Source organism: Populus trichocarpa, chromosome 1 (genome assembly GCF_000002775.5).
Source record: "Populus trichocarpa isolate Nisqually-1 chromosome 1, P.trichocarpa_v4.1, whole genome shotgun sequence".
NCBI lineage: Eukaryota > Viridiplantae > Streptophyta > Magnoliopsida > Malpighiales > Salicaceae > Populus > Populus trichocarpa.
In genome coordinates this window covers 37,789,992-37,815,744 of record NC_037285.2, presented here as the reverse complement: position 1 = coordinate 37,815,744, position 25,753 = coordinate 37,789,992, and the positions used below count along the sequence as shown (strand labels likewise).

General features: G+C 33.4%; 1 protein-coding gene across 5 annotated transcripts in view; it reads left to right on the top strand.

Moving 5' to 3' along the window:
- Positions 1–25,753, top strand: part of LOC7485079 (glycerophosphodiester phosphodiesterase GDPDL3) — a 52,963-nt gene that overhangs the window by 7,616 nt on the left and 19,594 nt on the right. Inside the window, exons 1-9 of one of the 5 annotated variants that reach the window (XM_052455995.1) lie at positions 2,069–2,300; positions 3,399–3,692; positions 4,399–4,508; positions 4,679–5,180; positions 5,595–5,633; positions 5,747–6,031; positions 6,700–6,842; positions 7,549–8,032; positions 8,373–8,498. The exons of 1 other annotated variant lie outside the window; for it this stretch is intronic. In XM_052455995.1, coding sequence (XP_052311955.1) covers positions 2,189–2,300; positions 3,399–3,692; positions 4,399–4,508; positions 4,679–5,180; positions 5,595–5,633; positions 5,747–6,031; positions 6,700–6,842; positions 7,549–8,032; positions 8,373–8,498 — 2,095 coding nt within the window. In that variant the 5' untranslated portion in view covers positions 2,069–2,188. Of the gene's footprint in view, positions 1–2,068; positions 2,301–3,398; positions 3,693–4,398; positions 4,509–4,678; positions 5,181–5,594; positions 5,634–5,746; positions 6,032–6,699; positions 6,843–7,548; positions 8,033–8,372; positions 9,032–25,753 lie in introns of those variants that run through there. 3 more of the 5 variants (XM_002300317.4, XR_008060183.1, XM_052455992.1) reach the window with 3 other exon arrangements.

The following is a 25,753-nucleotide window of genomic DNA, read 5'->3' as shown; positions in this document are numbered from 1 at the left end:
GAACTATTTTTTTCACGTTTCAATCATGGGTTTGCAATAAGAGAGAAATCAAAGGAAAATAAGGAACATGAAAGAAAGTTATCGGTCAATAATATCTTGACAATAAAAAATTAATTTTTATGTCAATGAGTTCTATTTGACAAAAAGAGCTTTATTGAGGTGTTTCTTATCCTTTATCTTGCTAAAAAAAATAGATAAGATTTCTAAATTTTTTCTATATCCTGGATGATGTTTTGGTTTTTTGACAAATAAAGGATTGAACCACCTTTCAACACTACAAATTCATTCCATTCACAAAGCAAAGAATTCATCAGGTTTAAAATTATCAAAACTAAAATTATGCGTGAACTAGTTGGTTGTTTGGTGATACCAAATGTTATATAGTAAGTTATAAACATCATAGTTTTCAATTGTATTATCTACTTTTTAAAAGAGTTTTGTTACATTTCAAACAATTGTAAACCTTCAAAAATTTAGAAGAAAAACTCTTGATTATTGGTGAGATGCATCACAAAGATAAAAAATCTTGAAGATGGTATTTCTTCAACCGGTGAAAAAAATAAAAAAAATAGTAAGAATTCATTAAAAACATTGGAATCTCTGATTTAGATTAGTTAATAATATAATACTCAACATCAGCTTTATGCGTGAGGTGTAGACGTGAGTTTATCGAACCATCGCCGATAATGCGACTATAACAGCTGATATGCAACATACTCTACAAAGATAGAAAGCACAGCGGATCTGCGGCAGCGGATTTGCTATAACTCATCTGCGAAAATGAATATCATATATAATCACAGAAAAGTCATATTCGCTCACCGACTGGAGTGGATTCGGGACATAATAGCAAAACGGCATCAACCATTTGCAAAGAAATAAATGAGAGCTGGGAACTAGTGAAGCATGGAGCTAAATGGGTTACAGGCAACGGAAAACATGGTTGGTTCTGGCAAGATGCTTGGGTGACGGACAAGCCACTCAAATACAGTGCCATCAGAAACCTCTATTTTTCACCGTCAAGATAATAAAATTCAAAACACAAGTTGGATTAGGTAGTGTTTAATTTACGCAATTACAATTTTAAAAAAATTATTTTAAATAAATAATTTTATTGGTAATTTTAAAAATACAAACTGTTTAATTAAAATTGCTGTAAGATAAATAAATTATTTTAGTTTTTTCATAATTAATGTTTGAAATATAATTATATGTGGAGTTCAATTTAAAAATATAAATCATTTTACTAATCAAATAATTTTTTTTATATAATTAAATAAAAAAATAAAAATTAGCACAATAATAAACGGTTTAACATATCATTAATACACATTGCCTATTTTTAGACAAAAAAACTCAATAACACATAAATTACAAATTAGTCTCTTGGTTTTTATTTTAATAATAAATTAAATTTTTTTCTAATTCTAAAAATTAATCAATTATATAGCATTATTTTTGTTTATATTTAAAATAAAAATAAACGTTTTAAAATTCATATGTTACGTATCAATAGAAAAGAAGAAGAAGAAGAGAATTTAGTTTGCAATAAAAGCTAATAAACCTCTCTATAATATTATCATAAGATAAAATGGGCTATGAAAATAAAAAATAACCAAAATTGTTGATGATATGTATAAAAAACATATAATTTTTTTTAAGGTCAACTAATAGTAAATACAATAATTTATTAAAAGGATAAACCTTCAAGGGTTATTTGACTATAGTGAAAGAGAGTTATATATTTTTTAATGTAAATGTTAATGGCAGCATAATAATTGTGTATAAAATGTTTATTAATTTGTAAAAACACTTTAAAATATTTATTTTTTATTTTTTATTAAAATCATTAAAAATATTATCAATTTAATATTTTTTTTTAAAATAATTATCTGTTTCCTCGAAACCTAGCGGCCCTTGTTGACAATCCATGTTAAAACATCGGTCAAGCACTTGCAATAACAAATAATAACACTAAAAAAAGAAGAAAGAAAAGGCTCGATACATCAACAAATCTGTTAAAAGCCTGTCTGAAAAGGTTCCACACCTCCCCCCCCCCCCCCCCCCCCCCCCCCCCCCTCTCTCTCTCTCTCCCCCCCCCCCGGGAAATCTGTAGCATTTATCGAGAAAACTTGGCCGGAGTTTTGCTTAAGCTCCTCCAACAAGTCACCGGCTAGATTTTCCGGCAATGTGTAACTTACGCTCGTTCTTCACTCCTCTACTAGCTGTACTACTACTTCAGTCATTGGTGGTTGTTGTCTCTGCTCAGGGATCTGCTAGTACCTGGAAAACACTCACCGGTCTGTCTTTGCTTTTCTCTCACTACAACGCACTCAGATTTCTCTCTCCCTCTAGATTTTGTGTTTGATTGCTAGGAAAATGCATGTGATGCTCGACTTTCTATTTTAGAATTACAGCTTAGGAGCTAGTTGCATTTGTAGGGAAGTTTGCTTTCCGTCTTTGAAGATTTGGCCTTAAATAAATATTGAAAATATATAAGAGATGCAATATTTTACACTTTTTTTTTTTTTTTTACATTTGATTTATGATAAATGAGTAATTAGTAGAATTTGTGATAATTTTATTTACGGTATCTTAGATCGTTAAACACCGTTTTAAATAAGCTTTAGTTAAGAAAATAGCAAGGAACAACATGGTTACTATTTCTAGAATAAGATCACTTGTTCGTATTGGGCCTTGAAGATTACTTTAAATTCAAAGATTAAAATTGATTTCTTTTTCGAAAGCTGATTTTGATTTCATCATGGGCTTATGCAAAATGAATCCTTGAATTTCTTTCTTTTCTTGGAGAAATCACATCATGTCATTTATGGAAAACCTTCAATTTATATGCAATTCCTACCAGCTCAGTTCATTATACACACACAAAAAAAAAAAGTGCATGCATTTCTTTTTCATGAATTACAGGCTTTTGGATATTGGTGTTGTGGGTGGTTTTTCATTTTTATTTTTACATTTCCCCACACTCTAAGTTCTGATAAGTCAATTGTTTTATGTGATAGTTAATTTGCTTGAACCTGGCTTTCCAAAAACCGGAGGTTTCTATAAATCTGAGTTTGTTGAGAAAATTGACAAAAAAAAATGTTGGTCACTAAAATTCTTTCAAGAAAAATGGCTACTCATAAGATTCTTGGTGCTTTCCAAAATATTTCTATTATGAATACCCAAAAAATGTTGAACTTGCAACTTAACTAATTCTTATATGCTCACAAAATAATTTGATGTAATTTGTGTTGCAATAACAATTTTTGGTTAGTGAACTTGCAATCTGTGTTGCAGTAAATTTGCATGGATAAAAATATGACCCTATAACACATTTGAGTAGAGTCAATCGACCTTGTAATGAAAAAAGCTCACTAATTAATTTCATTCTGCAGGAAATCGCCCTTTAGTCATAGCACGTGGCGGGTTTTCAGGATTATTTCCTGATTCTAGCTCAGTTGCTTTCCAGTTTGCAACGCTTACAAGTTTGCCGGATGTTGTCCTATGGTGTGATGTGCAGTTAACTAAAGATGGTGTGGGGATTTGTGCCCCTGATCTCAGGCTTGACAATTCTACTAGCATTGCACAAGTTATGAAAAATAAGGATAAGTTGTACCTAGTTAATGGAATTCCTACCCGAGGATGGTTCACAGTGGATTTCACTCTTAATGAATTGTCACTTGTATTCTGTGAGTTCGGCTAAGATTTCAACAACTTGCTTCATATGGTTATTGGTCATTTTTTGGTAGCCTGTTTATTTCTATACTTCTTGTAAAGTATTATTATTACATGAAGTGATCATTTGAAATATCCAGATTTTCTTATTGTTGATTGCTAAAAATTTGCATGAATCAAGTGAATCAACTGCCATTTCCTTCTTTTCATTTTTTGTTGAAATTAGCAGTGAATTGCAAAGGTGGGAGTCAAACTCAAGACCTTACCCCTCTTATTTGCATAAGAATAACACAAAAATACAAGCTGTTTATTCTCCATTCTTATTATTTATTATTGTTGTTATAGTCCTTCTGTTTGTAAAGTTTGCTTGATGTATAAGTGGTAGTTAGTAATGGTCAAGCATAAAAGACAGTTAATAACATCAGGTCATTTAGAGACACTGATAGTTTTATTGCAAATAGCATACTTCAATCAAATATTTGAAGAAAAAACCAATGGGGGGTTGTTTTGTTTTTGGATTTGGATATCCCATTGTTGATCTTCAGATTTTACTGACAGGGACCTGCTCATTAGTCTCTGAAGGAGATTTTATCTAAATTGATCTTCATGAGATTGACTATGAAAATTTTCTTAGCATACCAGTCTGTGTGGATCAACTGTTTCTTAACTTCTCAATTCCTGCCTTGAACTTCTGATTCTGACATTGTTTTTCCTTGACAGTGACTCAGGGAATCTATTCTCGGAGTGAAAGGTTTGATTACATTTATCCCATCCAAACTGTTGAGGATGTGGCTAACTTAAAACCACCAGGCTTATGGTTGAATATTCAGGTAGAGAAGCAATATAATTTCTGTTTTATCTTACACCAGTACCTTCTATGAACTTATTAACGTGAAGCCTTCTTTGCTGCTGTTGCTATTCTCCCTTCCTTTTAAATCAGTGGAACGTGCACTACCATCTATTATTCCAACCAAATTGTTTTGTTCTGATACTTTTGCAGTATGATGCATTCTTCAAACAGCACAATTTGAGTATGAGAAGCTATGTACTGTCTCTATCCAGAAGGGTTGTCATTAATCATCTCTCATCACCAGAAGTGGGTTTCTTGAGAGGTATTGTTAAGAGATTTAACCTAAATATAACAAAACTGGTCTTCCGGTTTCTGGAATCAAATGTCATCGAGCCATCAACAAATGAGACATATGGTTCTCTCTCAATGAACTTTACTTTCATCAAGACATTTGCATCTGGAATTCTTATCCCTAAGTCATACATATGGCCTTTAGATGCAAGTAATTACTTACAACCTCATACTTCTATCGTCTCGGATGCACACAAGGCAGGGCTAGAGGTTTTTGTATCAGAATTTTATAATGACGTTCCACTAAGTTACAATTACAGTTATGATCCTGTAACTGAGTATCTCAGATTTGTTGACAATGGTGAATTCTCTGTTGATGGCATGCTCTCTGACTTTCCAGTAACTCCTTCTGCGACTATTGGTAAGCTGTAATCCTTCTCTTTAAGCATCATGGATCTGAACAAACCGTGAACTATTGGTTCAATCTAGTGTTTTTCAACTTAAATAACTGGACATTTAGCAGTAATTTCTTTATGGGAGCAGTTGTTAGCCTGCCTACCATCAACTTTCAACTGTTGCTACTTCTAGCTTCTCATGTCAGAACATGCTTGATACTTGATTCCTTATCACTGCATGATTCAAATTTTGGTCGAACTTAAAAGGTTTAGTACTGTGACTGCTGTTATCATTGACTCAGAACCATTGAGACAATTTCTCTTCTTATCCTAGCTGTAATCTTTCGGTTGGAGTTAAAGATTATAATGCCTGTCTGGATATTTCTCCTAATATGGAGAATAAATATTTTGAGATTCTGATTTCTCCTTCTGTATTGCAGCTTGTTTTCATGGTCTAGGCAAGAATGATACACCTCAAGGTGCAAACAAAATTATTTTCTGATTCTTTTTATGTGAGATTTAACTTCAAAGGATATTGCATTTTTTGAACATTAGTACTTAGCTCTTCTGTCCTCCTTTTCTCATGTTTCAGTGAACCTTTCGGTCATCTCAAAAAATGGTGCAAGTGGAGACTACCCTGGTTGCACTGATTTGGCTTACCAGAAAGCTATTTTAGATGGTGCTGATGTTATTGATTGTCCTGTTCAAATATCAAAAGACGGGATACCATTTTGCTTAGGCTCTATAAATCTTTATGACAGTACAACAGTTGCCCAATCAATTTACAGCAATCGTGAACAGAATATTCCACAGATTAAGGCAGGCAGTGGGATATTCACCTTTAGCTTAACATGGAGTGAGATTCAGAACTTAATTCGTAAGTTCAAACTGGTTGGCTTTTACTTCTTTTGCTTTTTCAATCTTCTGTTGCACCCCCTTCCCAATAAAACATGATTTTTTTTATAAATTTTTTTTCCTTTTAGTGGGGGAAAAAATCTTGGCCTATGAACAAACAATTACGTGGAGGGGCATTACTCAATCCTCACATTCTGTTAAAATAGAATGCTCAGTACTGGATCGCAAAGTTAAAATAATTTAGGACATTGAGGAAGAGAAATAAAGAGTGGCCAGCCAAAAAAACACATCCATCTAGGGCTCAAAGGAAATAATGTCTTGGTCGTGGGAGTCACAAGACAAGATCTCATAACCAGCTATTCCCACCACTTGAGATTTGAGAATAAATACATGAAAAGAATTACAGAGATTACAATTCTTGGAACAATACTAAACGCAAATGTCCTTTGCCTGGCACCATTCTTTTGATTTTGCTCTCTTTACATTTTAAAAGGTAGAATTTTGTGAGAAAAGGAACAGAAATATTCCTCTGCTCTCTTTTTTGACTCCTGCCCAACTCTAAATTCTGCTTTGTAATCTAGTTGTTGTTGTTTGAATTCCATATGTTGTTTCTTTGTGGATGTATGATTGTCCAAATGTTTTCATTGAAGATAATGATTTTGTATTGATCTTTTTCTTTTTTCATTGTAGCGGTGATTTCCAATCCATATTCAAAATATGAATTGTTACGGAATCCCAAATTCAAAAATTCAGGGAAGTTTCTAACATTGTCTGATTTCTTAGCTTTGGCAAAGAACACTAGCTCGCTTTCTGGTGTCTTGATTAGCATTGAGGTGGGTTTTTGCTAAGCTCACATTACTCGTACATGATCCTTTGTTTGAATCATCTGATTCCTGCTATAGCATTTGCTGCATTTTTACTCTGAACTTGCATAAACTGCTTGCACTTGATATTCCTTTGATTGTTTGTGGAAATTTTACATTTTTCCTGTTGGATGGAAAGCATGTTATCAAAATCAAATTTATCATCACACTACACCTTATTAGTAAAACAAAAGCAGTGCTTGATTGGTTAGTTCTGTTAGTGGAACATATTATCTCTTTTATTTTTCTTCCCCAACTTGGAAACCATTTCACACATGGTATTAGTTTCCATGGTTGATGGAACTTAATGGACCATCATATTCAGTGGTTGCTCATTTCAGATATCTCATCTGCTAGCGATCTGCATTTTCATTTCTTTAGTAGCAATAAAGATGACAATGGTTCCTGTGGTTGTATTAACCGCATCCTTTGGCGTAACTTCCTGCCATGCTTCTAGTCTCATGAGCAGCTCACATGCTTAGTACAGACCTTTGAGCTATAATTGCACGCCTGGGGATTTCTCTCATAGAATAATAGAATAAGGTCTTCAACAGCAGCCAAAAAAAAAGAAGAATATGTGATTATTATTTTTGTCCACATTTCATGCAGCTCAGTAGAAAAAATGAAGGTTGTTCCCACCCTGACTGATGTTTGTTGTCTGTTCTGTTCATTTCAGAACGCAGCCTATCTTATAGAGAAAGAGGGATTACCCATTACTGACAAAGTACTTGAAGTCTTGAGCTTAGCTGGTTATGATGATCCAACTTCCAAGAAAGTTATGATTGAGTCCACCAACAGCTCAGTTCTAATGAAATTTAGGGACGAAAGCAATTATGAGCTTGTGTACCGGATTGAAGAGGATATTCAAGATGCTGAAGATGCAGCACTGAAGGACATCAAAGACTTTGCTAGTTCGGTGGTCATCAGCAAGGCTTCTGTCTTTCCTGAAAGTTCTTCATTCCTCAGTGGTGTTACAAATGTTGTGCCAAAGCTGCAATCGCATGGGCTCTCAGTTTATGTGGAAACTTTCAGCAATGAGTTTGTATCTCAGGCATGGGACTTCTTCTCAGATTCAACAGTTGAAATTAACTCCTACGTCATGGGAGTCAACATCAGCGGTGTTATCACAGAATTCCCTCTGACTTCTGCCAGATACAAGAGTAAGTCACTGATGTTTCTAGTTTATATGCAACAATACAGAGTGAATCCTGGACGAAGTTGTATGTTCTGGACAAATTATTCCTTAGATGATCTTGTTCTCATGAAAATGTCAGTTTAATTTCATACTGTACTAGGCTGAGAAAAATAGGTTCGCATATTACATGTTCTGTGTAGAAATCACGTTAGGATCATACAATATGACTTGAGAGTATATTTAACTGCCATTATTTGTGTTAGTCTCATTTCAGATTTTAGGGAAATTCCATAATAAATTTATCCACCAGACATGTAGTGATATCTGTTTGCCATTTAGTAACACATTGCTCCATTTTATTGCAGGGAACCGATGCTTGGGCAAGGAATTACCTTCTTACATGAGCCCTGCTCAGCCTGGCGGTCTCATGCAGCTAATCTCACCTTTTGCCTTGCCCCCAGCTGAGCCTCCAAACCCAGTGTTAACTGCACCTGATGTTGTGGAGGGACCCTTGCCCTCTCATACAGCAAGTCCCCCCCCAGTTCCAGGTGGTGGAGCTACAGCAGTACCACCAGGAGCTCCAAATGGGCTGCCCAAGATTGGTGCGTGCATCTTCCTGCCCAATTTGGCTATGCTCATCACCATTCTTCTGCTGCTTTAAAACTTTAACATGATCACTCTATTCAAGATCATTATGTGCTGTCATTTCCAATCTCTTTGGTCAAAGATGAAGCACCTTGGAGCTTTTTGTTGAACGACTGTTCAAAGCTAATCTTTTGTGTTCTTTCCCCTCTCATTTGTGTTTATTTATTGGACGGCTGTGAAGCTTTCTTTTTGATGTAGCATTGTAGGCATTTTCTTCCTTAATTCCCTACGTATTGTGAAAAAAACAAATTCCTTAGAGGACACGTAAGATGTAATGGTGAATTGACTGCCTGTTTCATGGTTGTAAGATATTATTATTCTTTGATGGTAAAGTATATGATTTAATAAATAAAGAGTAATGTCAATCCATTTTTTCTCATTTAAATGCCTTATTTAATTATTTTCATTTGTTGATCTAATAAATAAAGTGATCATTGATTATCCAACAACGAAAAATTATAATTAGACACTTAATCTTGATCAAAGAATTCGTAACTTGACTTCAATATGTTAAGAAAAAAAAGAAAAAGAAAAACAAGCTTTGATTTCACTATATCTTGAATTCGTAAATTATAATTGCAGGAAATACTAAAAGATCCGATGATTTCACTATAACGTGCTCCACTGCTCACCTCCTTCTAGTTCACCGTGGATTATATTTGCAACTTTGCATGTGTGGTCATTTTCTTTTGGTTTATGGTCTTTTCTATTTGTATATTCTAAAAAACACACTTAAAACGCTTGAACATTCATTTATGTTAAAAATTAACTTTTGATTCGACCTGAATTCAAGCACGTGTAATATGACTAGTAAAATGTATAAGGAAAAGAAATATATTGTCATACATAAAAGAAAGCAATAAATAGCATAAAATTATGAGTAAATTGCATAATAAATTATGTATATAACACTAACCATTATTTTAAGCTATTAAATGATATATTTATATTTTTATTGAGATAAAATCTCACATAAATATAAAATCTTAATCTTAAACAAACAATTTATAACATATAAAGATTGTACAATATTAATCCTAGCATAACTTGCACTTATTTACTATTTTTCTGGCAGACATCTTTATAATAACATATGCTTATATCAATTTATAATATCCATAAGTTAAGTTCTTTTTTATATAGGATTAATCAATCACTTAATGTGAAACTTAATCTCTTAGATGATTTTCGAACTTAACCTTCTTTATTGGTTGATATTTAATTTTATTTTTCTTCGTTATTTTTCTTAAAAACTAACAATAAATTATATTGTTCTTAATCACATGATACATGAATGGTTTAACTTTGACATAAATAATGCATCCATATTTCTTTATTTAATATAAATGAAAGAATATTGATTTACCTTTTATATTTCAATCAATCATAAAATTAACCATGAATGACATGGAAAATCAAGAATTGTTTTTCCAAAATATCCACCATATTTCATTGTCTAACATGTTAGACATTTAAGAAATTTCAAAATAAAATGTTTTCTAGCTTTTTGGCATGATATTACCGTTACAATAACTATAATTTTGATTTATAGTTAATTTATCAATTCAATCAATTAACATCCTATCCTTTCATTTTATTTAAAAAGCTCCCAATCCTTATCTGAAGAAACCAAAGATTTCTAAAAAAGAGGATAAACCTTAACCTTACTTCTCTCTTTAAACACATAAATGACATCTTCAAGCTCTGCAAAATAAAACCCTTCTCTTATCACCCACTTCTAGCATTACATAGATTGTATCACTAATTTACACTGATCTATAATCAGCATTTCCCTAAAAATATTGATTCAAGAATGTCTTTGGACAATATTAAGAAGAAATTCTATAAAAAAGATATAACTTGTTTGCCTTAGATATATAGAGAAAGGCTTTCACTCTAGAAAAATCAAGTGAACCTCAATATATAGAGAGAATAAAACCACACTTTGATGAAGAATGAAAATGCTAATAGATCTTTGACGTAATCCAACTATATAGGATTACCACTAAGCCTAGCAAGGAAATGTGACAACTTTATCATTTTTTAGTCAAATCAAATAACATCTTTGTATTTAGGTATAGGATGCAAATTATATATATTTCTATATGATTTGGCTTTGATAGGAGCCTATACTCAAAAGGTTAGCTTTGTGCATCCATATAATTTATTATAGGTCAATTTGAAGACTTATTGGTAAGTACTCCTAAATATAGTGTTATTTTTAAAAAGGAGAAGAAAGGAACCAAATTTTCCTTCTAGATAGAACATGTGGCTTTTTTTTTTCCTTTCTCTTTTGGGTATATAGATATTTAATTTTTTCCAGGTCTTATAAATTAAATAAGGCCTAGTTAAATATAGTTGTGACCTTGGATAATGGTAGGACCATTGTTGATTAGTACTTAAAAGTGTATTTTTATCAAGGTTTTATATCATCATTTTGCATTTGAAGTATCAATAACTCCTTAACTAGAGCATGTTTTATAATAACAAGTCTGATAATATAAGATACATTTAATTTATGGTAAATATTCATTTTAAATGCAGACCTATCACATAAATCAAAGGATTGATTGATGAGTTTAACTACTGAAATTAAGAAGACAAAGAGAGGGCTAAGCTTAGAAAAGAGATGTTGGTTGAATTCAAATTGAAACACCATTCGGTTATTGGATCATAACTAGAGTTGTAGAACTTGGATTTAGGTCTGGTTTATATGGATATAAAGCTAAGACATAGGCCTAAAACTTTCATGAGAGTCCAAGATTCAAAAGGACCATTTTCAAGTTCAAATTATAGCAACAACAGAGAAGTCAGAATCTATCCTGCAGCCCAGACATTGTTCAGTGTTCAGCCCATATCTCGAGTTCTAGAAGTCCACATGACCTCATTCTTGTTTTGTTGGAAAGCTGAGACAATTTTCGAGAACTTTCATGAGACTATTTGTTCAAATTATGATGTTAGCAATGACGTTTTCTGCAGACAAGAAGATAAGGATTGTTACCAAGTGAAGAGGTGGCCACCCACTCAACAATTAGTCATCAAATCAATAGTTTTGAATTTTGGCCTATAAAAGGAGGCATTTTTCATGCATTTAGGCCTCTTGGTTTTCAGATCAAGATCATCTTCTTGCTTTCTTTCTTTGTATTTTTGTAATGTTTAAGTTTTGCTTTTAATAATCTCTTGTTTATACTTTTCATCATAACTATGTTCTTATCTAGTTTATTTATGTTTTCTCTTCTTCACAATGTTTAGCTAAGTTTATTATGTCAAGGTGAAAAGATTTCACTAATGGTGTTAGAATAGATATAATATAAACTCAACATGGACTTCAATGTTTATATCCAAGAAAGTTTGTTATTAACATGTCTTATCTTTTTATCTTACTAATTCTTAATACCTTACTTGTTAAATAATTAATCTAGATTTGTATTGTACAACCCTTGGTACAACAAATACTTGACACTTTCATAGCCTACTATATGGTATAATCGACACCTGTGCTATGAAAGGAACTTGATTTGTTGTTAACATAAGTTAACATCATGAATTCCTGACAATATTTAAAAGTATGGTGTTACTAAAATAAGATAATCAATATGATCATGTTAAAAATTTATAATGAACTATTAAGGATAAATCATCTGATTTGAACCTTCTTTGTGTGTGGTTTCCAGTTGATTAATAAAAAAAGTTTATACTATACTTATTTCTAATACTATTAGTTGATCCTCTAACCTTGACAATTGCTTTTATCTTTGATTAATACTCACATCAATATCACATTTCAAAAGTTCTCTTCAACTCCTTTTCATTTGTTGTTTATAATTTTATATAGTTCACCTCCCTGTGATTCAACCTTAGTCTTGTCGGGTTATTTATTACTATTTTTTGATAATGTAAATTATCCTAAGACCTTTTATGTTAAATCACACACACACACACACACACACACACATATATATATGGTATTAGAGGAATGCCAAGTGAGAGGTGAAGACCAACCACCCTTTCATGATAAAAGGAAACTTTTATTGAATTTTATGGTGGATTTAAGCATGGGAAACTATAAATTTCCATGAATCTAGTGTCGTGTAGTCAAATTTGGACTCCCTATTAATTTGTAGAGGACAAAATGATCCATTTCCACAACTTTCCTTTCAAGAGATACCTAGATATTTTTCTATCCATGACAAGGAGGAATAACCGATCCATGATCATTTTAATGTCTATGAGAACATGCCCTAGATGACTATTGATTCTTAAACATCAAAGTATAAATTGTAAGGGAGAGGAGAACATTGTAGTGTGAAAAATTATTCTAACCTAAAAGGATCTACAATTTAGTTTAGTGATAGATTTATTATAAAGGAAACTATTGTTCTTATGAGCCCTATAACCTCTATTTCGTGGCAAGACAATCGAAGTTTGTATAATGTGTTCCATTTCTAATGTAATATACCATTAATAGTTCTAATCTAGATAATAATTTTCAAAATGCTAAAGGAAGTGAAAAATGTAACATAGTTAACAAAACATAATTTTGGATTCTATAGTGTGAGAGACTTTATGCTAATATTAGGAAATTAATTAAGGTTTTTTCTATTGTACAAGAAAGCTATAATATGTCATCTTAAACCTTTCTTTAAAAAAGATGGCTAAGAAACTTTTATATGATGAAGAACCTTTTACAAAAGATGGTAAGAGAAGGCTTACTAAAAATTTAGCTAGTAGATCAGCTAGAAAATTGAGCAAAACAAACTTTTGGTGAGAAATCTTTATACTTTAGTTATTCATTATACCTTATTGGATAACTTGTCTTCTAATATAGTTTCTTATTTTTTAGCATCATAATCTATAAGGGCTCCTTCTCAAAAGGTCTCTCAACCTACCAATTATTTATAGCACATTATTATTGAAAAATAAAAAGATGATGCTTATAGGAAATGGTGAACTTATATTTCTATGTATTGTTATTACCTATAAATAGGCATTACTGGACATTTATGTAGGATTGATTCTTGCTATATATATATATATATATATAATTTGTCTACAGAGATTATAGAAACATATTGAATTACAAATATTGTGGAGACCATGAAGTGAATAAATAGGGAGGATCCTGACATAGAGATCCCAGTAGAGGATCTCTCAGTAAAGAGATCTCAGCAGGATCTCAGCATCTGCATATCTCTATATCTCATCATCCCCCCTCAAGCTCAAGGCGGGACTGGACTGAGACAGAGCTTGCCATGATTTGGAATAAATTTTATAGCATAAAGGGATTTGGTAAAAATATCTGCAATTTGATCCGATCCTGGAATGTATACCAAAGAGAGAACACCACACGCAACCCATTCATGAACAAAGTGAACATCAATTTTGATGTGTTTTATACGGTGATGGAACATTGGATTCTTGGCCATATGAATGGCACTAATATTGTCACTATACAACGTAGAAGGAGGGACACAATAGCCAATATTCTTTAGTAAATGCACAAACCAAATAAGCTCACTTGTAGTTAAGGTTAAGACACAGTATTTAGCTTCAGTTGTCGATCGAGACACAATAGCTTGTTTCTTAGCGCTTTAAGATATCAAATTATCGCTTAAAAAGATAGCAAAACCAGTAATGAAATGTTTATCATCCCTGCAACTAGCCCAATCGACATCACAAAAACCACGAAGTTTATGAATAGGGGTACAGACGTAGTGAAGACCAACATTGAGAGTACCCTTCAGATACCGAAAAATCCTCTTAACAACAATGAGGTGAATATCATGGGGTGTTTGCATGAATTGACAGACTTGATGAACAACATAGGAGATGTCGAGTCTGGTTAGAGTGAGATATTATAATGAGCCAACCAAACAGCGATAAAGGAAAGGATTAACTAAGGGAGCACCATCAACAGCATACATAGAAGGCCCCCATACTAGTGGAGTGCTTACAAGTTTGGTGCCATCAAGACCAAACGTTTGAAGAAGAGACAGTAAATACCTTGTATGAGTGACAGTGGATGCATGGCAAATGATTTGAAGACTTAAGAAGTAATGAATATCACCAAGATCTTTCATATGAAAGATGAAAGATAGGTGTGTAATAAACTTGTCAATCTGTGAAGAGGAACTTCCTATTAAAAGAATGTCATTAACATAAATAAGTAAAAGAAGAATGCCTGATCCTTGAGTGCGAGAATAAAGATTGATCATAGGGACATTATATGAATCTCATTTGCTGGATATAAGTACTGAATTTTAGGTACTAGACGCGAGGGGCTGCTTTAAACCTTACAAAGCTTTATGGAGATGATAAACATGATCTGGATGGGAGAAATCCTCAAAACCTGGGGTTGAGCCAAATATACTTATTCGTGTAGGTCACCATGAAAAAAGGCATTACTAACATCTAGTTATCTGATAGACAAGCTTTGAGATAGCCCAATGGTAAAGATTAACTAAATAGTACTTGGTTTGATGACTGGACTAAAGGTTTCATCATAATCTAGGCTTGGTTGTTGTGTAAATCCACGAGTCACTAGTTGAGCTTTATACCTTTCAATAGAGGTATCAGATCGTGTTTTGATTTTGAACACCCATTTACTACTGATAACATTCATGTTTGGCTCTCTAGGTACCAAATTTCAGGTGTTGTTGGTGTGAAGAGCATCCATTTCAACTTGCATTGCTTGATGCCATTGCAGATGTTGAAGTACGCTAGGTCTTGTTGTTGAGTGATAAGGTCAGCAACAAAACAAGCAGGTATTGAATATTATGAAGAGAACAATACCTTGGGTTTTAGCTTCCCTATTTGAGCCCGTGTAACCATATGATGATGTTGTTGTGGAGCAAGTATGGGAGAATCCTCTGGTGCTAAAGTATTGAATTCTAGTGCAGTGAATGGAGGAATTGGTTCAGGAATTGGAGACTGAGATACTCATACACTTTGGACATTTTTTGCTGAAACATGATGTATTATTTATTGAGTTGAGACATTTGTTTTTTCAGTCATGGTCTTGAGTAGTCGAGGAAGTGCTCTGACTTTAAATAACTGAGAAACATGTGTGTCACGTTTCTGCATGCATCTGTAGGGAAACTGAGATTCATTAAATTTCACATGATGAGATATGTAGAGGCGACTTGTCTAAGGTTCAAGACAAAGATATCCTTTATGATTATTTGAATAACCAAGAAACACACACCATGTGGATTTAAAGTCCAATTTTGATCAACCAAATTGTGCAAGTAATGGGTAGCAGGAGCACCCAAAAACTTGTAGGGAATTATAAGCAGAAGCATAACTGAAAATAACTTTATGCGGTGAGTTGTAACCAAGAACTGAAGTAGGTAGACGATTTATTAGAAATATTACAGTACAAAAGGCTGCTATTCAGAATTGTATCGTAATAGAAGCATGTGATAACAATGTTAATCCATATTCCACAATATGCCATTGACGACGTTCAGCCAATTCATTTTGTTCTGATGTTTATGGACATAAGAATCTATGAATGATACCATTAGTTTTGAAAAGATTATGCAGGCTTTGATTAACAAACTCACCACCCTCATCACTTTGAGTTATTTTAACATAAACATCAAATTGTTTTTCCATTTGCTTGAGGAATGTAGAAAATATTGTTGCTACGTCAGATTTATGATTTATAAGAAAGAACCATATACATCAAGAATATTCATCAACAATGATTAAGTAAAACTAATAGCCATCATAAGAAGAAACAGATGCAGGACCTCATACATCTGTGTGAAGTGTATACAGAAAAGAAGTAGCATAGGATTTACGAGATTCAAATGGTAACTTTGTTGATTTTCCCAAAACATAGCCTTCATAGAAAGCATTTTGTTTATTTATAGATGGTAAACATAACTTTATAAGAATCCGGGCTTGAGGATGGTCAAGTCATGCATGCCATAAGTTGCTAGATACTTTATTGGCTAAAAAACTGATTGAAGATGTTGAAAGTTGTTGCAGGTTGATCGGATACAACCATCCTTTATGGAGCCCTTAAGGACTACCTACTTCATCTTCATGTCCTTGAAAACAAATCCCCATGGATAAAACAAAAAATAACAATTAATTTCTCTTATAAATTGAGAGACATATGATAGTTTCTTCTTAATTGCAGGAACCACATGAACATCATTTAACTTAAAATTAGTGGTAAGAAAAATAATGTGTCAAGTGCTAGTGATAGGCAAGTCATGACCATTACCAACCATGAAAGAATCATTGCCAAGATAAGAGTTAATACCTTGAACTTCATTTGTGTTAGAGGTCATAAGTTGGTTTGTACCAGTGACAGAATACCAGATCTCTTCTGTAGTTTCTCTAATTTTGATATTAGCAAAAGCTTTTTATTGATCTTCATCAGAAGCAAAACATCTGGCTGCTTTGTGATTAAGCCCCCCCACATTGAAAACAAGTGATGCCATCCACGACCACCATTATGTGAGAATTATTTCTGACGAGTTCTAGATGAGCCTATATTAAAGTGAGGGAATCAAGTCTTTTTAGCTCGTGATGATGAAGTACTGTCCGTGGAATTTCTTCTAGTGAAATTGTGATTATTGTAGCCTTGAGTGCCGGGGTTCACCCATGGCTTTGAGTTTTTTCAGCCACGATTTGTATAAAAACCAATGTTGGAAGTAGTTGCTCGTGCTCCTTGAAGTCGAATTTCAAATTCACGGAGTTTGCCAATAACTCCTTCAAAAGATGGAAAAATATCTCTTGCATTCAATGTTGCTACTATAAGATCAAATTCAGATCCTAATCCTTGAAAAATGCAAATGATGAACTCATCGTCATCCATTGGTTTTCCTGCACCATAAAGAGACAACCAAAGATTTTTCTTTGTGTAAATAATCTTTTAAAGAATAAGTACATTTATTCAAGGACTGTAACTCGCCATTGATTTGTTGAATATGATCTTGTGTGTGAGTACCATAAAGAGTCTTTAACACTTTTCATGCAATGGATAATGTAACACCATTTCCATCATATACTCACTCATAGCCTTAGGAATTGTAACACCATTTTCGGTTCTGGTAGGTTTAAAAGGTCTATTCTCTATCCTTATATTTTATAATTGACACGACCAAAAAATTGATGTCTTCTTCCAAGTGCAGGAGTGTCGAAGCAATAAATAACCCGGCAAGACCGGGGTCGAACCACAGGGAGGTTAATTGTATATAAAAAACAACAACAACAACAACAATAACAACAACAACAATAACAAAGAGAGCTTTGAGATGTGATATTGATATAAGGATTAAACAAGCATAAAATAATTGTCAAGGTTAGAGGATCCACTAATGGTATTTCAAACAAGTATAGTATAAACTCTTTTTATTACTCAACTGGAAACCACACACAAAGGAGGTTCCAATCGGATTATAAATTGTTAACATGATTACATTAGTTATCTTATTTGAATAATGCTAATACTTGTAAATGTTGTCAGGCATTCATGATTATAACTTATGTTAACAACAAATCAAATTCCTTTCATAGCACAGGTGTCGGTTATACCATATGGTTGGGCTATAAAAGTGCCAAGTATTTGTTGTACCAAAGGTATACAAAATAAATCTAGATTAACCATTTAACAAGCAAAGTATTAAAAGTGAACAAGATAACAAATATAAAACATGTTAGTATCACATATTAAGGTCCATGTTGAGTTTATATTATACTTATTCTTACACCATTAGTGTAACCTTTTCACCTTGACATGATAAACTTAGCTAAACATAATGAAAGAGAGAAACATAAATAAACAAGGAAATGAAATGAAAAGCATAAGTAAGAGATTAATATAAGCAAAACTTAAGCATTACAAAATATAAAGAGAGAGCAAGAGCATGATCTTGATCTAAAAACCAAGATGCCTAAATACTTGGCAAATGCCTCCTTTTATAGGCTAAAATTCGGAACTATTGATTTGTTGACTAATTGTTGAGTGGATGGCCACATCTTGACTTGGTGACAATCCTTATCTTCTTGTTTGCCAAAAAGGTCATTGATAACGTCATAATTTGAACAGACTTAAATCATGAAAGTTCTAGGAAATTGTCTCAGATTTCCAAGCTAAAAATTAGAGGTCATTTGGACTTCTAAAACTCGAGATATGGGCTGAACACTGAACAGTGTCTGGGCTGCAGGACAGATTCAGACTTCTCCATTGTTGCTACAATTTGGACTTGAAAACAGCCTTTTTAAATCTTGGACTTATGAAAGTTTTAGGCCTATGTCTTAGCTTTCCATCCATATAAGGCAGATCTAAATCCAAGATCTACAGCTTCAGATATGACCCGATGACCGAACAGTGTTCCAATTTGGACTGAACCAACATCTCTTTTCTAAGTTTGGCCCTCTCTTTGTCCTTTCAATTTCTGTACTTAAACTCATCAATCAATCCTTTTATTTATGTGATAGGCCTGCATTTAAGATAAACATTTACCATAAATTAAAGGTATCTTATGGTATCAGACTTGTTATTATAAAACATGCTTTAGTTAATGAGTTGTAGATACTTCAAGTGCAAAATGATGATATAAAACCTTGATAAAAATGCATTTTTAAGTACTAATCACACCCCCCCAACCAGCTTATTACTAGTCCCTAGTAATCAAAGCGTTAAAATAGAAAAACAATTTGCAAATTCCACAAAGCAAGGCATTCATCATTCAACTTCCATTAATCTATCCAGATAAACAAACTCTCATTAAATTTATATATTTGCTCAATATCTCTTAAACAAAATATTAATAAATCTTCCTTTTTATATGCTCAATGTATGAAAACATAGATGATGGGGCTTTTATTGGAAGAAAATAATATTCTATTCTAATGTTTAAGGTTAACTTTCTTGGGTTGAGATTATTATCTTCTTTTTTTTCTTTTTTTTTTCTCTTTTTTTTCTTTTAAATATATATACATATAACTTAAAATACAATGCATCTTTAACCCATGTAACGAGCTTTCGGCTAATGACTCCTAGACCAGTTGGTCTTAGAGCATTAGGTGTTGAGACACCCCTACGAGCTTAGTAACTTGAGTTGCAGATACTAATACGTAGATAATGCAATGTTTGATTTTCTTAAGCTTTTCTCCTTAACCCATGTAACAAGTTTTGGACCAATAGCTCCCAAGTCAGTTGACTTTAGGGTATTAGGTGTTAAAACACCTCTTCGGGCTTAATTGCTTAGGTTAGGGAGGCTACGAAACCAAACTTATCTACGTTTTTATTATCATCAATATTATCAATTTGTTTTTTTTTTCAAATTATATACTATCCCTTTTTCCTTAGTTGTTACCTTTAACAAAAGAACATAAATAATGTAATAATCCAATGTGTGACCCACAATCATATGTTAGAGTGTGTGTGTGAAAATAAAGGTTTAAGAATACTTGTTAAATGAGTATATGAGCAGAATCAAGTGATAACAATGCGAGAGTTTGTAAACATGAATATTTCAAGAAGTATTCTGATAGGCCTTGATAAAACTATTTACTAAGATGCGTCTCAAGAGTCAATAAAATTCCTCCTTACTCTGCCATCCTAATAAGAGTTGAATGTATGGGTTAAGTAGAAATGAAGGGAAGAAAGAAAATATTTTATAGATGAGAAATTAAAAATACAATCATACCACTTATATGTAGGCTAGCTGGAGTCTCACACACTCTCTCTATTTATTTACTTACTTATTTTGAAAAAGCATGTGTATGTACAGGTAGTTGTGATTGTGGCTCACATCTTCCCTTGGTTTTACGTCCAAGAACAGCTTAAACGCCCTCTATGGGTCGGGGATAGGCTTCCCATCCAGTTTTCTTAAAAACTGGCAAACAGGGTCTTTTATAGTTAGATTCCCAAGACTAAGTCTATCATGTTCTTTATGGAATTGTGGCCATAAATCATGAATTGCACGATGCACATCTCCACCAGGATGCGTCTCAAGAGTCAATAGAAGATTATCTAAAGACCCCTTACTCAGGCCATCCTTAATGAATTGTATTTTATCTTCACGGTTTATAGATACCATTCCTAAAGAACGACATGTTGCATTACAAGTCCATCTGGCACATCGGTGGTAGAGTTTCAGTCGTTTTGCACGACGTTTCTTTGCAAAAGTGCTTTTACCTGTTCCAGGCATGTATGAGATGAAAGAATTGGAGTACTCACCTGATAATCAGATCTTTGCTTCAATCAGCCAACGAATATCTTCAGGAATTCCATGATTCATTAACAACCTCAATCTTGCACACCTAGCACGGTAAATTTTTGTAATCGCATTCTAAGGCAGAGCGGGAAAGTACTTTTTCAATTTTTCAAGAGTGGTGTCCATTTTCAAATGAGAGTTGGAGAAGATATTCAAAGAAGGGAGAAAGAGCAAAGAATTGCACAAATATATACATATATCAGTTATTATGGGAAACTGAAAGAACCGACTTAAGTCATGGAGTACCGTTATCCGCCATTTGACCGGGGTGAGAGAGACTAGCAAAACAAAATTCACACCAAAATGAAACACAAAACAATGTGAGAAAAAGAATCAATCTTTATATACAGGATCACTTAATTCAATAGAGTCATTTTCAACTAAAAAATTGTCAAAACAAACTTTCAAACAATGTCCATTTACCTTGAAAACATTGTCATTCTTTGGATTCTCGATATCACAGGCCCCATATGGATACACATGTTTCACAATAAATGGACCGCTCCATCTTGATCTTAGCTTTCTAGGAAATAAATGGAGTCGAGAATTATAAAGCAAAACTTTTTGACCAACATCAAATGTTTTTCTGAAGATTCTCTTGTCATGAAACTCTTTGATTCTTGCTTTATGAATTTTTGAATTCTCATATGCATCATTTCTTATTTCCTCAAGCTCATTTATTTATAATTTTTGCAGCTGACTAGCATCATCAAGGTTAGAATTGAAAGCTTTAATAGCCCAACAAGCTTTATGTTCAAGTTCCACAGGCAAGTGACAAGGTTTTCCATAGACTAATCTATAAGGTGACATACCTAATGATGTTTTATATGCAGTTCGATAAGCCCAAAGTGCATCATTAAGTCTTAAAGACCAGTCTTTCGTATTAAGGTTTATTGTTTTCTCCAAGATCTGTTTGATCTCCCTATTAGCAAGGTCTACTTGTCCACTTGTCTGAGGGTGATAAAGGGTGGCAACTTTGTGTGTGATTCCATATTTTTTCATTAAAGACTCAAATAACTTGTTGCAAAAATGTGTTCCACCATCACTTATCATGGCCCGAGGGATTTCAAATCGACTCAAAATATTTTCTTTCAAGAACTTTATCACTGTTTTGTGGTCATTGTTTCGACTTGGAATTGCCTCTATCCATTTTGAAACATAATCTACTGCGACTAATATGTACAAGAAACCAAATGATGGAGGAAATGGACCCATGAAATCTATACCCCAACAGTCAAAGATCTCAATGACAAGAATAGGATTTAAAGGCATCATGTGACGTTTTGAAATAGATCCCAACTTTTGACAATTTTCACAAGTGTTGCAGAATGCATGTGAGTCCTTGAACATGGTGGGCCAGTAAAATCCACTTTGTAAGATTTTTGCAGTGGTCTTTCTTGATGAGAAATGACCTCCACATGCCTCAAAATGACAAAATTTAATGATACTACTTACCTCATTGTCAGGAATGCATCTTTGAAATATTTGATCAGGACAATATTTGAATAAATAAAGGTCATCCCCATAAAAGTTCTTTACTTCGTTCAAGAACTTTCTTTTGTCTTGGGTACTCCAATGAGCTGACAATTGTCCTGAAACAAGAAAATTAACAATATTAGCATACCAAGGCATTGTAGAGACAAAAAATAAAGATTCATCGGGAAAGTAGTCATTGATTGGTGTGATGTCAGATCTCGAATCTGTTGTCAATCTTGACAAGTGATATGCGACAAAATTTTCGGTGCCTTTCTTGTCTTTGATTGTGATATCAAATTCTTGAAGTAACAAAATCCACCGAACCAATCTAGCTTTAGAATCTTTCTTAGAAAGAAGATATTTCAATGCTGCATAATCACTAAAAACAATAACAGGTGAGCCAACAAGATAAGACCTGAATTTTTCACATGCAAATACTACTGCAAGTAATTCTTTTTTCAGTGGTGGTGTAATTCATTTGAGCACTATTTAAGTTTTACTTGCATAGTAAATCACATAAGGTTTCTTATCTTTTCTTTGTCCCAAGACAGCACCCACAACATAATCACTAGCGTCACACATTATTTCAAAAGGTAATGACCAATCAGGAGGTTGAATGACAGGAGAAGAAGTAAGCAAGTTTTTCAGTTTAACAAAGGCTTCTTCACAATGTTCAGTCCATTCAAAAATATTATCCTTTGTTAGAAGGTTACTCAAGGGCTTGGATATCACACTAAAATCTTTGATGAACCTTCTATAAAAACCAGCATGTCCTAAGAATGATCTAACATCTTTAACAGATTTTGGTGTTAGCAATTAACTCGATTTTAGATTTGTCAACCTCAATTCCTTTCGATGAAACAATGTGACCAAGTACAATGCCGTTTGTTACCATAAAGTGATATTTTTTCCAATTCAGTACAAGATTCTTCTCTTCACACCTGCTCAAAACCTTTTCTAAGTTAGTCAAAGAATCATCAAATGAATCGCCAAAAACAGAAAAATCATCCATAAAAATTTCAAGAAAACGTTCAACCATATCACTAAATATACTGAGCATGCATCTTTGAAATGTGACTGGTGCATTGCATAATCCAAAAGGCATCCTTCGATATGTAAAAGTACCAAATGGACATGTGAAAGTAGTCTTCTCTTGATCTTCCAATGCAATTTCAATTTGGTTATAACCTGAATAACCATCTAGGAAACAATAAAATTCATGACCTGCAACTCTTTCTAGGATTTGATCCATGAAAGGTAAAGGAAAATGATCTTTTCTAATCATTGAATTAAGTTTCCTATAGTCAATGCACATGCGTCAACCAGTAATAGTCCTAGTTGGAATTAACTCATTTTTCTCATTTGTTATCACAATGACTCCAAACTTCTTGGGTACAATTTGGGTAGGACTTACCCATTTGCTGTCAGAAATAGGATAAATGATTCCATTATCTAGAAGCTTAATGACTTTATTTTTCACTACTTCTTTCATATTAGGATTAAGCCTTCGTTGCATTTCTCTAGAGGGTTTAGCATTTTCCTCCAAATAAATCCTGTGTGTGCAAATCAAAGGACTAATTCCTTTTATGTCAGCTATGGTCCATCCTAATGCATTTTTGTGCATTTTCAGAGTTTGTAATAACTTACCTTCTTGAAGTGCATTAAGTTTGGAAGAGATTATTACCGGAAAAGTTTCATTTTCTCCAAAAAATGAGTATTTGAGATTGAATGGTAAGGGCTTCAAATCAGGTTTTGGTGGTTGAACACTTGAAGGTATGGACTCAATTGATCGTGGTGGCAATTCCTTAATTTTCGGTCTCCAACTATTTTCCTTTGATTCTTCCTGAAAATAAACCATTTGCAAATCGTCAGATTCATCAATCTCAGTTTCACTAGAAGTGGTTTGAAATTGATCATGAACTAATTTTTCAGTAAAGTCCACTTCCTGTAAATCATTATCATCTCCAGGTTGCTTGCAAATATTGAAAATGTTCATCTCCAATGTCATGTTTCCAAATGATAGCTTCATCAGTCCATTCCTACAATTAATCAATGCATTAGAAGTTGTAAGAAACGGACGTCCTAAAATAACAGGAAATGAATTACATGCTTCAACAGGTTGTGTATCCAAGACAATAAAATCCACAGGGTAAATGAATTTATCGCCTTGTACTAACACATCTTCAAGTATTCCTCTAGGCACTTTTACAGATCTATCGGCAAGTAAAAGAGTTACAGAAGTTGGTTTTAACTCACCTAGATTGAGACTTTAAAAAACTGAATATGGAAGTAAATTCACACTAGCTCCAAGATCAAGTAAAGCTCTTTCAATTTTATGTTCTCCAATAAAGCATGAAATTGTAGGACAACCAGGGTTTTTATATTTCGAAGCATTATTGTTCTGAAGAATGGCACTTACTTGTTCGGATAAAAAGACTTTCTTTTTCACATTCAGTTTTCTCTTCACAGTGCACAGATCTTTAAAAAATTTAGCATAAGAAGGAACTTGTTTAATAGCATCCAACAAAGGTATATTGATCCTTACTTGTTTGAAAGTTTCAAAGATTTCAGAGTTGTGATTGACTTTTCTTTGTTTGGTCATGGCATGAGGAAATGGAAGTGTTGGTGGGGAATCAGTCTTTTTTTTGCAATGTTCAGATTCAACCCCTTCCTTACCCTCAGAGATTGACTCATCATCTTTCTCACAAGGTTCAAGAATGGGTTTTTCAATAACCTTACCACTGCGAAGAGTGATGACTGATTTGGCTTGATCCATGTGTTGGCTTCCAGAACTACTTGCATTCACATTGTATTGCCCCTTTGGATTTTGTTATGGTTGAGATGGAAACTTACTTTTCTCTTGAAAACTGAGAGCATATGTCAATTTTGCAAGAGTATCTTTAAAATCTGTCATGCTTTGAGCAAGTTGAGTGTTGATTGTCTCTTGCTTTTCAATGAATGCATGCAATGTTTCCTCAAGATTTCTTCTAGGAGGTGGAGCATAAGGAGGTGCATATCCATGAGAATTTTGAAAATTATGGTGTGCTTGAAACGGTGGCTGTGAAGTTTGTGCATTATTATTATCACTCTTCCAATTGAAATTTGGGTGATTTCTCCAACCAGGGTTGTATGTTTGCGAGTATAGGTTATGATTGGGCCTTTGGAAACTATTTAAAGCATGAGCTTGTTCATGGAGACATTCCTTAAAAGAAGGCAAAGTTGGACAGTCATTGGTTGAATGTTCATTAGTTTCACAGATTTGACACACAATGTCTTGAACAGATTTTAGTTGACCACTCCTTTTTAATTCTAGTGCCTCAACTTTTCTAGCTAAAGATGTAAACTTGGCTTGGAGGTCATGATATTCCCTAAGGTTGTACATA